This window comes from Podarcis melisellensis (assembly GCF_964234715.1).
Source record: "Podarcis melisellensis genome assembly, chromosome: 6".
Classification (NCBI taxonomy): Eukaryota; Metazoa; Chordata; class Lepidosauria; order Squamata; family Lacertidae; genus Podarcis; species Podarcis melisellensis.
The window spans coordinates 10878185-10891170 of record NC_138538.1 but is presented as its reverse complement, the minus strand read 5'-3'; the positions used below and the strand labels follow the sequence as shown (position 1 = coordinate 10891170).

The 12986-nt window shown below is 44.0% G+C and overlaps 1 protein-coding gene across 8 annotated transcripts in view; it reads left to right on the top strand.

Moving 5' to 3' along the window:
- Window positions 1–12986, top strand: part of CDH4 (cadherin 4) — a 794671-nt gene that overhangs the window by 750272 nt on the left and 31413 nt on the right. For all 8 annotated transcript variants that reach the window (XM_081916750.1, XM_081916749.1, XM_081916748.1 and 5 more), the window contains one exon: window positions 2016–2201. In XM_081916750.1, coding sequence (XP_081772876.1) covers window positions 2016–2201 — 186 coding nt within the window. The remainder of the gene's footprint in view (window positions 1–2015; window positions 2202–12986) is intronic.

Here is a 12986-nt window from a genome sequence, read left to right as displayed (position 1 = left end):
TGCAGTCAAGAGTCTCCTCCAGCACCATAATTCAAAAGCATCAATTCTTCGGCGATCAGCCTTCTTGATGGTCCAGCTCTCACTTCTATACATCACTACTGGGAAAACCATGGCTTTAACTATACGGACCTTTGTTGGCAAGGTGATGTCTCTGCTTTTTACAGTTCATACAGTCAAACAGAGTACCTGACTGCACCTTAAGGCAAATAGGAAGACCTCTAACTCTGTCTCTCTCTCTGACCACACTCCTCTACACCACCCATTTACTGCTGGAAAGGTTTCCCTTTTAAACTGATGACAGCCAATCAACTGTCAGCACATTACTGCTGAGTCACTCTGACCCAGCACTTCCATAGAAAGTATTGCAGGCTGATTGCATCAGCCAGTTGCATCAGCTAGCAAACTCAAGCCTGCAGATACAGATAGGTAGCCGTGTTGGTCTGCCATAGTCAAAACAAAAAAAATTCCTTCCAGTAGCACCTTAAAGACCAACTAAGTTAGTTCTTGGTATGAGCTTTCGTGTGCATGCACACTTCTTCAGATACACTGAAACAGAAGTTTCCTGCAGACTTACTATCTCACACAGCATTCTGTGAATCCTGACACTCCATTGAAAATGTCTTCTCCATGCAAACCAGGAAGCACCCTCTCCAGACAATGGGACAACTCTTCGTGTCCTATCTCTGCGGCTGCAATCTCCTGAAAGTCGTGGACACTATTAGGCAGTTGAATGTGCATCCGTACTGCCGTCTGTTTCGCTCCCTCCCAGGTGGCATGCTAAGCCACTGGAAGGCAGAAAGGGTAACAGTAGGTGGGTCTAGGGCCAATGGCAGGCAGAGGCAACTAATTCTAGCTCCTCCTCCCTACCGACTTCCACAAGAACAACAATGAGAGTAAGGAGGAGGAAGCCTGACAGGTAAAATGACCCTTTGGACTGTGAAATATACTTGGAGTCCTGTAGTGATTTCATGCTCTTTATTGTAGCTTGTAAAACAGTGATTGAATTTCCCCCCCAAACCTCAGGCTTTTATATACATTATTTACACAATGAGTCCTGGCTGGCTGGCTGGTACTGCTTTCCTCCTGGAGCCTGATTGGTCTTTTCCTGCAGGCCAATCAGTTGTTGCATTCTACGATCCTACCAGCCTAATAGGCTGATTAACTTCCTCCTGGAGCCTGACTGGTCTTTTCCTGCAAGCCAATCAGTTGTTGCATTCTAGGATCCTACTTGCCTATTGTTCTAGGATCCAAGCTTAGTACATAACAGACTGGTTGTAAGTAAGAAGGCTGGCAAGGTGGGACTGGCTGAGGTTGGCATGGCAACGCCCCATTTGGCTTACTGGACCAGCCTCCACTGTGTTGTAGTGGGAGATACTGTTACCAGATGACCTGTGGACCTTCTCAGTCTGCTATTCAAGTGCTGACTATTGATGGCCAACTTCATGGCCCCTCACAGTCTCCCTCCTTGTGGTTCTTTATCTTTAAACCGGGCTTGAACTTGACAGACCTCCCATTAGAGAACTGTCCTTCAGACGACCATTGAGAGGTTTTTAAGTCACAGTGCCAATTTATGTATTTTATGATAATTACTGCCAATGTTCTCATTTCTTAAAGGTTTTTTTAAATATTTCCTCGGTTGTTGTAAACTGCGGTATCATCATTTTTGTTGGAGGGTGGTATAGAAAACTCTTAATTAATTAATTAGCAAAATAAACAGCGGAGGCAGATTGGGAAATGCACTTGCTGTTACTGAACCTCTGTGTTTAACTCTGATTGTTCAGAGCCTCCAAGGATACAGACAACCAGGTGAACACGCAATAAAGATACAATGGGCACTTTCCCCAATACACATACACACTCCAAGAGTTCACTTGGTTGTCTGAAAAGGGTACCTGAAAAAGTAAACACTGGGCTCACACGTTTTCTGTACCATCCCAGTTGGTCTTCCATTATGTGAAGATGTAATGAACACACAAGCATGCATGCTTCTAACAGCACTTTCTTTTCTTTTTCAGTATTCCGGTGAGGTCCCAGAAAACAGAGTGGAAGTTGTGGTTGCTAATTTGACAGTCATGGATAGAGATCAGCCTCACTCGCCCAACTGGAATGCCGTTTATCGGATTATCAGTGGAGACCCTTCTGGTCACTTCACCATCAGGACAGATCCCGTTACCAATGAAGGGTTGGTAACAGTTGTGAGGGTATGTAAATTGTGCTGCTCACCTCATTTGGGACCCCATCCTTCTACTCACCCCATTTGGAGTTCTGTTATGGGTAATTTATGGGGAGATTTCTGTCTGTAGAAGAGTTAGTCAAGATGAAGGGGTCTGGACCATAAAGGACTTTGGCAAGGGTGGAGACCGTGTCTGTAACACTCTACCTCTAATTTTTAGCTTGCCTTCAGGGCTTTCCTCAGAACCTGTCCCACCACAGCTCCTCTTCCCAGGCCATGTCTCTCACTGAATAGACCCTTCAATTAGCATGACCAATTCACCCTATTGATTTCAGTGGGTCTACACTAACCAACAAACCACTAACCAGGGACGCGGATGGCACTGTGGGTTAAGCCACAGAGCCTAGGACTTGCCGAACAGAAGGTTGGCGGTTCGAATCCCCGCGATGGGGTGAGCTCCTGTTGCTCAGTCCCTGCTCCTGCCAACCTAGCAGTTCAAAAGCACAAAAGTGCAAGTAGATAAATAGGTACCACTCTGGCGGGAAGGTAAACGGCGTTTCCGTACACTGCTCTGGTTCGCCAGAAGCAGTTTAGTCATGCTGGCCACATGACCCCGAAGCTGTACGCTGGCTCCCTCAGCCAATAAAGCGAGATGTGCGCCGCAACCCCAGAGTCGGCCATGCCTGACCTAATGGTCAGGGGTCCCTTTACCTTTTACACTAACCAAGTCCAACTCTAGATCCAGCCAATTCTGCTCAGCTGTCCCACATCTCACCTCCACTTCAAAACGAGACATTAGCAACACCAGTGGCAACTATGCATACATGGTAATATCTTGTTTAAGTTTTAAACCCCGAGCGCAATGCCCATACCATTAAGCTGCATGCGGAGGTGATTGTTGCCTTTTGTCTTTCCAGAAAGAAACCCACATTTGCTATTTGTTTGAAAACGCTGCTTAGAAAATCAGCAGCATGGGTCAACACCTTCTCTCCCCTTGTGTTATTATGCACAGAGAATATCAAGCGAATCAGTTAGCAGATAAGATTCCTGCAGCTGTTTTCCATAGAGTCTGTGGCACAGACCATCAAGACAAGAAAGGATGTGCGAATGAATAGGCTGCTCTGATCAGCAAGGACTTGCGCAGTGTGTCCAATACACTGTTCTCGAAAAGAATCTTTTTTTTTTTTTGCAAGCATGTTGCTGAGAACAGAGCTTTTTCAATCTTTTGAAAAGTGTGACCTTCCCATAGCAGCAATTTTTTTTAATGTACTATGCTGCGCTGCTAAAGTTGAAAGAGCAGCATTGTGAGAGAGTGATTCATGGGCGAAGAACATTTGCTGCTACCTAACAAACTGCCCTGCCTCCGAATGCAATGCCATCCGTGAAATGCCACAAGGATGGAGGGAGAAGCTTGTGAGCTTGTTCTTGCATTGACCTTGGGGACATTCACAGTTGCTACCTGGTTAAGCAATTATTATTTTTAAAGTCATTTTAACTTGCTCCATCTGTGGTTCCTGCAACGTTCACACACACACCTAAAACCTCATCCCTTTTCATCGCCCTTATCTTGGATTCAATCCATGACCTCTAATCCATGATCTTCTGTTGCTTGCATCTTTCTTCATCATCAATGGTAGCATTTTACCGATCCATTCAGAATTCTCCCATGGAATCCAACAGCCTTGCTGCCTGAGAATCACAGGGAACAGAGGGCCTGGAGTCTGAATCTGTCTGGCTCTTCAGATGCCCTAAGCCAGACATCCCCAAATTCGGCCCTCCAGATGTTTTGGGACTACAGTTCCCATCATCCCCTGGCCACTGGTCCTGTTAGCTAGGGATGATGGGAGTTGTAGTCCCAAAACTTCTGGAGGGCCAAATTTGGGGGTGCCTGCCCTAGGCCATGCTCTGCCCCATGTCCCCCTCTAGTGCTTTTGCCCACCTGAATTGTGTCCTTGACCTGTGTTGATGTCTCTTGCCTGCCCAGATGGAGACATGTGTGGAAACCTCTGGCAGAGCATCTGCTTTTTATGCCGAAGGTCCTCATTGGATAGCTCAGTAGGTTAGAGCATGGTGCTGATAACGGCAAGGTTGCGGGTTTGATCCCCATATGGGACAGGGGGTTGGACTAGATGATCCTCCAGGTCCTTTTCCAGCTCTACAATTCTATGATCCCTGGACTCTCCAGATTGGGCTAGGAAATACTTGCTGCCTAAAACCCTGGAGAGATGCTGTTGCCAGTCAGTGTAAGCAATACTGAGCTGAATGGACCAATGGTCTGACTTGCTGTTAAGGCAGCTTCCCATCTTCCCTATGACTTTTGCATGGTTGGAATGCAAGCTACTTCCCAAAGTAAGAGTTCCCCAACTTTTGCGTTTGGTCCCACCCACTCTACGACCGCTGGAAAGTTCTTTATGAGGGAATGTGGCCCTTCAGCTGAAAAACAGGTCCCTTCTACTCTACTACATAAGGTTTTGGGTGAGATAATAAGAACTCTTGTTGAATATTGGATTAGAGCATGTTGCATTTTTCAACTTTCAACTTCCAAAAAGGAGGGGTGCTTTAAAAAAAAGAAAAAGTTGTAACATGACTTGGGAATTCAAAAGATATTTCAGCTAAATTAATATAATTTAGTTTTGTTTGGTAAATAGGAATGTGTGTAAAATTGCATGGAAATCATTCAAAATGATTGCCAAAGACTCGCAGTTATAGTAGATATTTGTAATATTTGTTATTGTTATTTAGCTTTACCTAACATTTTCAGAAGGTAAAATTAACTCTGTTTGGTTTTCCAAAAGCAGTTTGTGTGCTTCTTCATAAAACATAGAGTTCCCAAGCTAAACGTTGCCCAGTCACAAAAATAATAGATTTGAATTCCTCTCACCCAAAAACAAAGTTTTAAGACACCTCAGTGAAGAAAAAATTAAATGACACACCCTGATATAGGATGCAAGTTTTATAGTCTACAAACAAAGCCTGAAGGCAATAGCCATTGCTTGCTATTGTTCTCTGACAACAAGCAATTCAGAAGATTTTGAAACTGGAAATAGCATATAATGATCACAACAAGCAGCCATTAACAGACCTTTCTAATGCAAGGCATCTCTTCAGTTGCCTGCCATTGTATGCATATCTACATGGAAATAACTCCCATTTCATTCAATGAGCTTTACTGCCAAGTACATAAAATCGCAGGGGACGCGGGTGGCACTGTGGGATAAACCACAGAGCCTAGGACTTGCCAATCAGAAGGTCGGCGGTTCGAATCCCCATGACGGGGTGAGCTCCCGTTCCTCAGTTGCTGCTCCTGCCAACCTAGCAGTACAAAAGCATGTCAAAGTGCAAGTAGATAAATAGATACCGCTCCAGCGGGAAGGTAAATGGTGTTTCGCCAGAAGCGGCTTAGTCATGCTGGCCACATGACCTGGAAGCTGTACTCTGGCTCCCTCGGCCAATAAAGCGAGATGAGCACCGCAACCCCAGAGTCGGCCACGACTGCACCTAATGGTCAGGGGTCCCTTTACCTTTACCTTTACCTTACATAAAATTGCAATTATAGGGCAGGATTTGCCCATCAGCACAAGCCCTGTGTGAGGGCTTCCACTTGCACAATGGAGATTTACCCCCCTTCCCCCAGCACCCTCTGGAACCCCCATAATTGCGGGGTCCCTCATAATTGGGGGTTCCTCTGGGAACCCCCAGAGCAGTGTGCAGAGGGAGGAGAGGGGGAATCGTTTCTCAAGCTGCAAATGCTTGCTTTGGCAGGATGCTCACCACAATGCAACCTTGAATTCCACCCACAGGCTTTATAATTCTAAGCATAATTGATCAAAAGAAGATATGTTTAGTATGAAACTTGTAAGAGATACAAAACAGGGTAAATGGATGGTACTTTGTATTGGACTGGGATCTCTAAATGAATTCCTCTCTGATTAGGAATCCAGTGTAATTCTAAAGCCTGCATGAATACGAGAAGCTAAGAATTCCACTGCTTTATTCCATTAGGCTGATATGATGATTGTATAGCAATTCAAGCTGCTTTAACAGCCAAAAACAAAAATACACTTTCTGGTTTAAGGGTGTTGTTTTTCTAACCTCAACAACAAAAAGAATTTAACTTGTTTTTTCTGCATCACCAGCTGAAAAACACAGAAATTCCATCGCCATAAAATTAAAAAAATCCATTTCAAAACAGAACCATTTACCCTTCTCATTTTGCAGGCGTCCCCAATCTCGGCCCTCCAGATGTTTTGGGACTACAATTCCTATCATCCCTGACCACTGGTCCTGTTAGCTAGGGATGATGGGAGTTGTAGTCCCAAAATATCTGGAGGGCCGAGTTTGGGGGTGCCTGGCCTAAGGTACCACGAGTGCAGTTTTAACGCAGTCTCAAAGGCAAGAAGTGAGGAAGGTATTTGCGTGTTCATCCCCATGCCCCAGGGACATCATAACCCAGCTCTTATTCAGCATTTCCTTTGGGGGGGCAAGGAGGGCAGACTTTTCCCCACCCCAGCCTCAATTTGTAACTCATCCCAAGCTTGACTTCCTATAGCTGTGCAACCACTGGCGATTGAAACACAAAGAAACACATGGAAACAGCCCGTCATGTCATGTCAAACCGGAAGCTTGAAATTGCATTGAATTCATCCTGTTCACCTGACCCATCTGTACACCCCACTTTTTTGCAGAGTTGCTGAGCCAGAGATGGCTGTTTATCAGGGAGAGTGGAAAGAAAACAAGGCCCCGTCACATTCCCTGCAAGTGTCCCAATTTTCCAGGGACAGTCCTGGAGTTGCAGAAGCCATCTCGGTTTCTGAGTTGATCTGGAATGTCCTGGTTTTCCTTTTACCTCCCCTCCATGTCTCAGAGAACAATTAAAAGTGTAGGTGTCATCCACACTGGTGGCTATCACTACATTTTGTAGGAGAGTGAATTTCGCAGTTTAGATCTTTGCCATGTGAAGAAATACTTCCTTTAATCTGCCCTGAATTCCCCACCATTCATCTTCCTTGAATAGCCTCAAGTTCTAATGTTGTAAGAGATGGAGGAAATCTCTCGCCCGCCCTCTTAGTCCACAATACATAATATTATACAGCTCTATCATGTTGTCCCTCTCTTGCCTTTTTCTGAAGGAAAAAGCACCAAACGTCATAACTTTTCCTCAACAGGGGAATTTCTACAGCCCCTTGATCATTTTTGATGCCTCCTGCTGGCATCTTGAGTTCATCAAGCCTTGCCTTCATCCCCATTTAGAGGCCTCATGCCAGAAACAGGAACAATTCCTCCAAGAAATCATCCTTGAAATTAGGGTGAAAGCCACTTTTTCTGTCATATAGATTCCATGCTTTGTTCGCCCACCCTTAATAAAAGGACTTACCGTACTTTTTCGTGTATAAGAGGAGGTTTTTTTCTTTAAAAATCGTGCTAAAAAGTGGGGGTCGTCTTATACATGGGTAGTGCATAGGGTGGACGTTTGATTGGTTGCTGCCAAGGCTGTCAGCGGCTATTGTGCGTGTTATTGGTTGCTGCGTTAATGGGTGGTGTTGATTGGCTGATGTTCTGGCAGCTGGGTGGGCAATTGGCAGCTTCTGCCGGCGATGGGATGGGTGGGAGGCGTATTTAGCGATGCGCACATCTCCCTCCATTTTCTTAAATTTGTGTCCCCCAAAATAGGGGTCGTCTTATACATGGGGTCGTCTTATAGACGGAAAAGTACAGTATTTATAGCATTCATCAGAAGTTTTTATATTAGGGATTGTCTCTTCTAGTTCACACTTCACCCAATTTTGCAGCGCAGTCCTTAATCCAAAAGAGGAGGACAAAGAAGTATAATTGGAGCAAAGTTAATGTACCTATCAATTTGTGTATTAGCTAAAATACAATGAACAAATGTACCTTATCACGGTGAAATCCCTTGCAAAAATGTGTATATTGGGCAAAGAGTACTGGTTAGAGTGTTGGACCAAGCCCTGGGAAACTAGGATTCAAATCCTCACTCAGCCTTGCAGCTCACTGAATGAGCTAGTCCCAGTCTCTCAGCCAAACCTACCTCACAGGGCTGTTGTGAGAATAAAATTAGGAGGGGAAGGACCATATACACCACCCTGAGGTCATTGGAAGAAAGGCAGGATATAAATATAATCAATAGTAAATAAATTAAAAGGCCTTAAATAAATAGAAACATGTGTCTATGAGGAGAAGAAAAGTGAATAGATGCAGAAAAGGCAAAACAAAAAAAGCAGAGAGAAATCTAACTTGACAAATTCACCGTGGTTTGATCAAGTGGGGTTGAGGACCCAGCATATCCCAAACACTTTGAAAAATCACATCAATCAAAGAACTCTTCAGAGACTTCTGGATCCCTCACTAAAACCTGTGTAGCTGCAGCCCTTTTAACTGGCTTTCACTGTAAGTTTGTCTGCCACGCGAACTTTGTGTGCCGAGAGGCAACGAATGATGTACAATTTCAATTTTGTTTTTTCATCTCAATGAAAGCTATTTCCTTGGTGGCGCAAGATACTTATCTCCCTCACAAGCCTTGTAAACAGGGGTGGGGACGAGGAGGAGAGGGGAGTCTGGCTTTTCCGTTCCACGTAGGGCCTAAACAGAATCTCCAAGTGCTGCAAGAGGTACCCTGTGGCATCTGACTCAATAAAATGTTAATATGAACCCTACGTGGATTACAGAAACGGTTTTGAAATGGATGCATTCTCCTGACATAACAGCGAGAAGTTGTAGCTTGTTCCCGATAGTTAAAGATGCCTTTAGAACAAAAAGGTACATTATTGTTATTATATATATTTTTATATATTGAAATAAGAAAATAATAACTCTCAGACATAGCCCGATTTATCTGCATTATGTGCTCTCAGTTCCTCTAGTAAGAGCTCACAGCAATCCTCTCAAACTCCAAAGCCGCTAGGAAGGACCTGTCTAAGCTTTTAGAGACACAATGAAATAATATGCAATAAACAGGGCATTTGGGCAACAATGGGAGAAAATGAATAGTCGACTCATCATAAACAGTCAGCCCAAAGCTTTAATTTCTCAAAGGGTTTCCTCACATTTGGCAGGAGGGGTTGTTGGCCCAAAGTAGGGAATTTTTATTATTATTATTATTATTATTATTATTATTATTATTATTATTATTAAATTATTTAATTATAATTTTGACAATTATGCTTGCCCTCCATGAGAACAAACATGGGACATAGTCGTAGGCTGAGTCAGACCATTGGTCCATCCAACTCAATGATGTCTACACAGACTGGCAGTAGCTCTTCAGACAAGGGACATTCTCAGCCCCTACCTAGAGAAGCCAAGGACCTTTAGTGTGTGATACAGATGTTCCACCACTCTGTTGTGGTCCTTCTGGGTACCACAAGGATGTTGACATGGTGGGATGTGTGCAACCAAGATGATCGAGGCTCTGGTAACTAAGCCTTATAAGGAACGGTGGAAGAAGTCAGGTTTGTTTAGCCTGGAAAAGAGGAGGCTGAGAGGAGATATGATAGACATATTCAAATATCTCAAGGGCTGTCACAGAGGGAAGAGGGAGCAAGCTTGTTTTCTCCTGCTCTGGAGGGTAGGACTCAAACTAATGGCTTCAAGTTGCAAGAAAGGAGATTTCAACTAGACATCAGAAATAAATTTCTCACAGTAAGAGCTGTTTGACAGTGGAACGGATTCCCTCGGAAGGTGGGGGACTTTCCTTCCTTGGAGGTTCTTAAGCAGAGGTTGAACGGCCATCTGTCTTGGATGCTTCAGTTGAGATTCCTGCATAGCAGGGGGTTGGACCACTAGATGACGCTTTGGGTCCCTTCCAACTGTACTGCTCTATGATTCAGGATGCAGACTGTGTTCATATTATTGGACATTCTCCATGTAGCAAACTCTCTGCTACTAATTACCAATTACTGGCATAGGTAAAAGGTAAAGGGACCCCTGACCGTTAGGTCCAGTCGCGGATGACTCTGGGGTTGCGGTGTTCATCTCGCTTCATTGGCCAAGGGAGCCGGCGTACAGCTTCTGGGTCATGTGGCCAGCATGACTAAGTCACTTCTGGCGAACCAGAGCAGCGCACTGAAACACAATTTACCTTCCCGCCAGAGCGGTACCTATTTATCTACTTGCACTTTGACGTACTTTCGAACTGCTAGGTTGGCAGGAGCAGGGACCGAACAATGGGAGCTCACCCCGTCATGGAGATTCGAACCGCCGGCCTTCTGATTGGCAAGGCCTAGGCTCTGTGGTTTAGACCACAGTGCCACCCATGTCCCATAGATATACTGGCATAGACTGGAGCAAAGTACCATGAAGTTTGCAACAGGGGTCGCCAACACAGTGCCCATCGGTGCTAGTGTGCTTGCTAGTGCCTCTGGTGGTCTTACTATACATTTCCTCAAAAGTCCATAGTGCTTGGGAGACTCTTTGCTCTTCCTGCTCAGCTCCTGTTTGCACCGGCTCTGCCTCTCCTACATTGAACATGCCCCCTTAGGCATATCCACATTTCATTGAGTGCCAAGACTGGATCCCTACCCTCCCAGATCTCTAAAACACAGGAGACGTGCAAAGGGCTTCTCCCTGTGGGTGAGCAATGTGATAGATTATGAACATGCTGCAATTCCCAGAGTAGCTTAATATTCAATCCTTCTTCCCAGGGAGCTCTGGGAATTGTAGTTCTGGGAGGGGAATAAGGGGGTCCTTTGGGGGAAGCCATGGCAGTTTGAAGTGGCATAAGAGTGCTTTCAATGTATGTTATAAGAGAATTTACTCAGGCCATTGTAGGCTATCAAACCCTATATTCCATTCAGTGTCTCCAACCCAACTGTTTCAGCAAATTCTATTTTGATAACTCCACTCAAGGTTAACCGAAGCAGGGGGGAGAGAAATTAAACCTTTCCTCCTGAGATGTTTTACTTGCAGTAAGCTATTCTTTCTTAAATGCCTCCTAGCCATGTAACTTTTGTTTTCAGTGCCTGACATAACAGCACCGTTCTGGCCCCTTGAGATGTGAACTAATAAATATTAGAGAAAGCTTCCTTAATCTTCGCCGGTCTGTTCAAACGTGCCACCACCAAGTTTTTATTAAGCCATGTGTTCATAGTGAATATCCTGTGTTCTGCTCTGAGCTCCTGAGTGTTGAAGAAGATAGTAGATAGATAGATTTGTATGCTTTCTGACTTCTGACAGTGCAAACGTACAGGTTCAGTTCTAATTATTAAGCCCTAGGACATAAATGTATCAGGAATTAGGTGGCCAGCAAATTGGTGGATAACGCACAAAATATATTGGGGGACACACAGCAGGAACAAAGTGCATTTCAAGGGTGGTGTGGAAACTTTGTCTCACAGGTTAAACTTCTAAGTAGAGAAGTGATATCTATCATATTAACACTTCCATCTTAAATATGTTGGGGTGAGCGACTTGTCTGGCACTGCCTCTGTGGATCTGGCACATTTAAATAGGCTAAAGTCCTTATGTGCGGTTATGCATGCAGTATTCCCATTGAAAGGATGATTCAGATCTTAGCCCTGGTCTTATGTAACTCAGATTAACCCCCAGGTTGGGAGCCCAGATTTTAAAAGTAGGTTCTCCGAGAAATCTGAAATTATACTGGTAAAAGAGTTGCGCATTACTATGACCGCCATTTCAATCCTATTTAGATTTGCACAGAATTATGACAAAAGGGTTTCTTGATTTTCACCATTATCATAATCATCATCAGAGGGACAGTTTAGACATCGGCAGTGGTAGCTGTACTATTTAGACAGGTCTTCATAATACGATTTCCACCCCTTTTAACCAACCAGTATCCACTAGTATTTAACAGATTTTTAATGGATATATGTTTTATTGATTTTTGAGGGTGGGGAAACATAAGCCATCTTGGTATGAAAGCATGGATAATAAAATAAATAAATATTAATAGTATTCATGGCAAATCTAGCTTTCTGCAAAGTGCAGGCAACCATGAGTTATTAGTTATCTGAGTGACCAAATGGTTTTTATATAAGTTTGAATTCAATTCTTTGTTTAATGCATGTTTTCTGTCATTCTTATGTTGCTTAGGTAAAGTTTTCTTTGTGCAGTATATAAATTTGTTACACAAATCCTAACAATAGCGATTATTGATACTACTATTGTGACCCTGCAGGTTCAATCAGCTATGACAGATAAGGCTGGCTGTGTGTTCTTGCTTCCAAGGGTTTATGCAGACAATAATATGTATAAAAATGCATACTATAGGCATTTTACTGAATGCACACTATTTTGACAGTTTTATTTTGTTCGTATTTTGCTTTGTTTGGCAGAGCACTTGAAGAGCCATCACTTGTTTTTGAAATAAATACGAATCACCCTTTAAGGGTGCCATTAGACATAATTTTATCCATTCTGCAACAGGCTAATATGGCAGGCCACAAGAAACAGCATCACTGGGCAGATGACAGAGCTTAGGATTCCAGCATGACCCACATCAGATGCCTGCCTTGCTCCCCCATTTTAGAGAGGGAAAAAGGTCATTGCTGCATAGCTAGGTCTGGGAGCCACCAGATACTTTCCCCAAAATGTCTCCAACATAGTCTCGCTCCAATGGCATTATGGGAAATAAAACAGCAGCTGACACTCACATGACACTCATTGCAGCACTGCTGTTGTCTTGTGGCACCACAACCACCACCTAGGACTGCTAAGGCAGAAGGGTGCCCAGCAGGGATTATTTGGCAACTACCCCCACAAACCTAGAGCTATCTCTGGAAGCCTTTCCCAAGACACTTATGTTGTGGGATGCAGGGAAAGCATCTATCCAGACCAG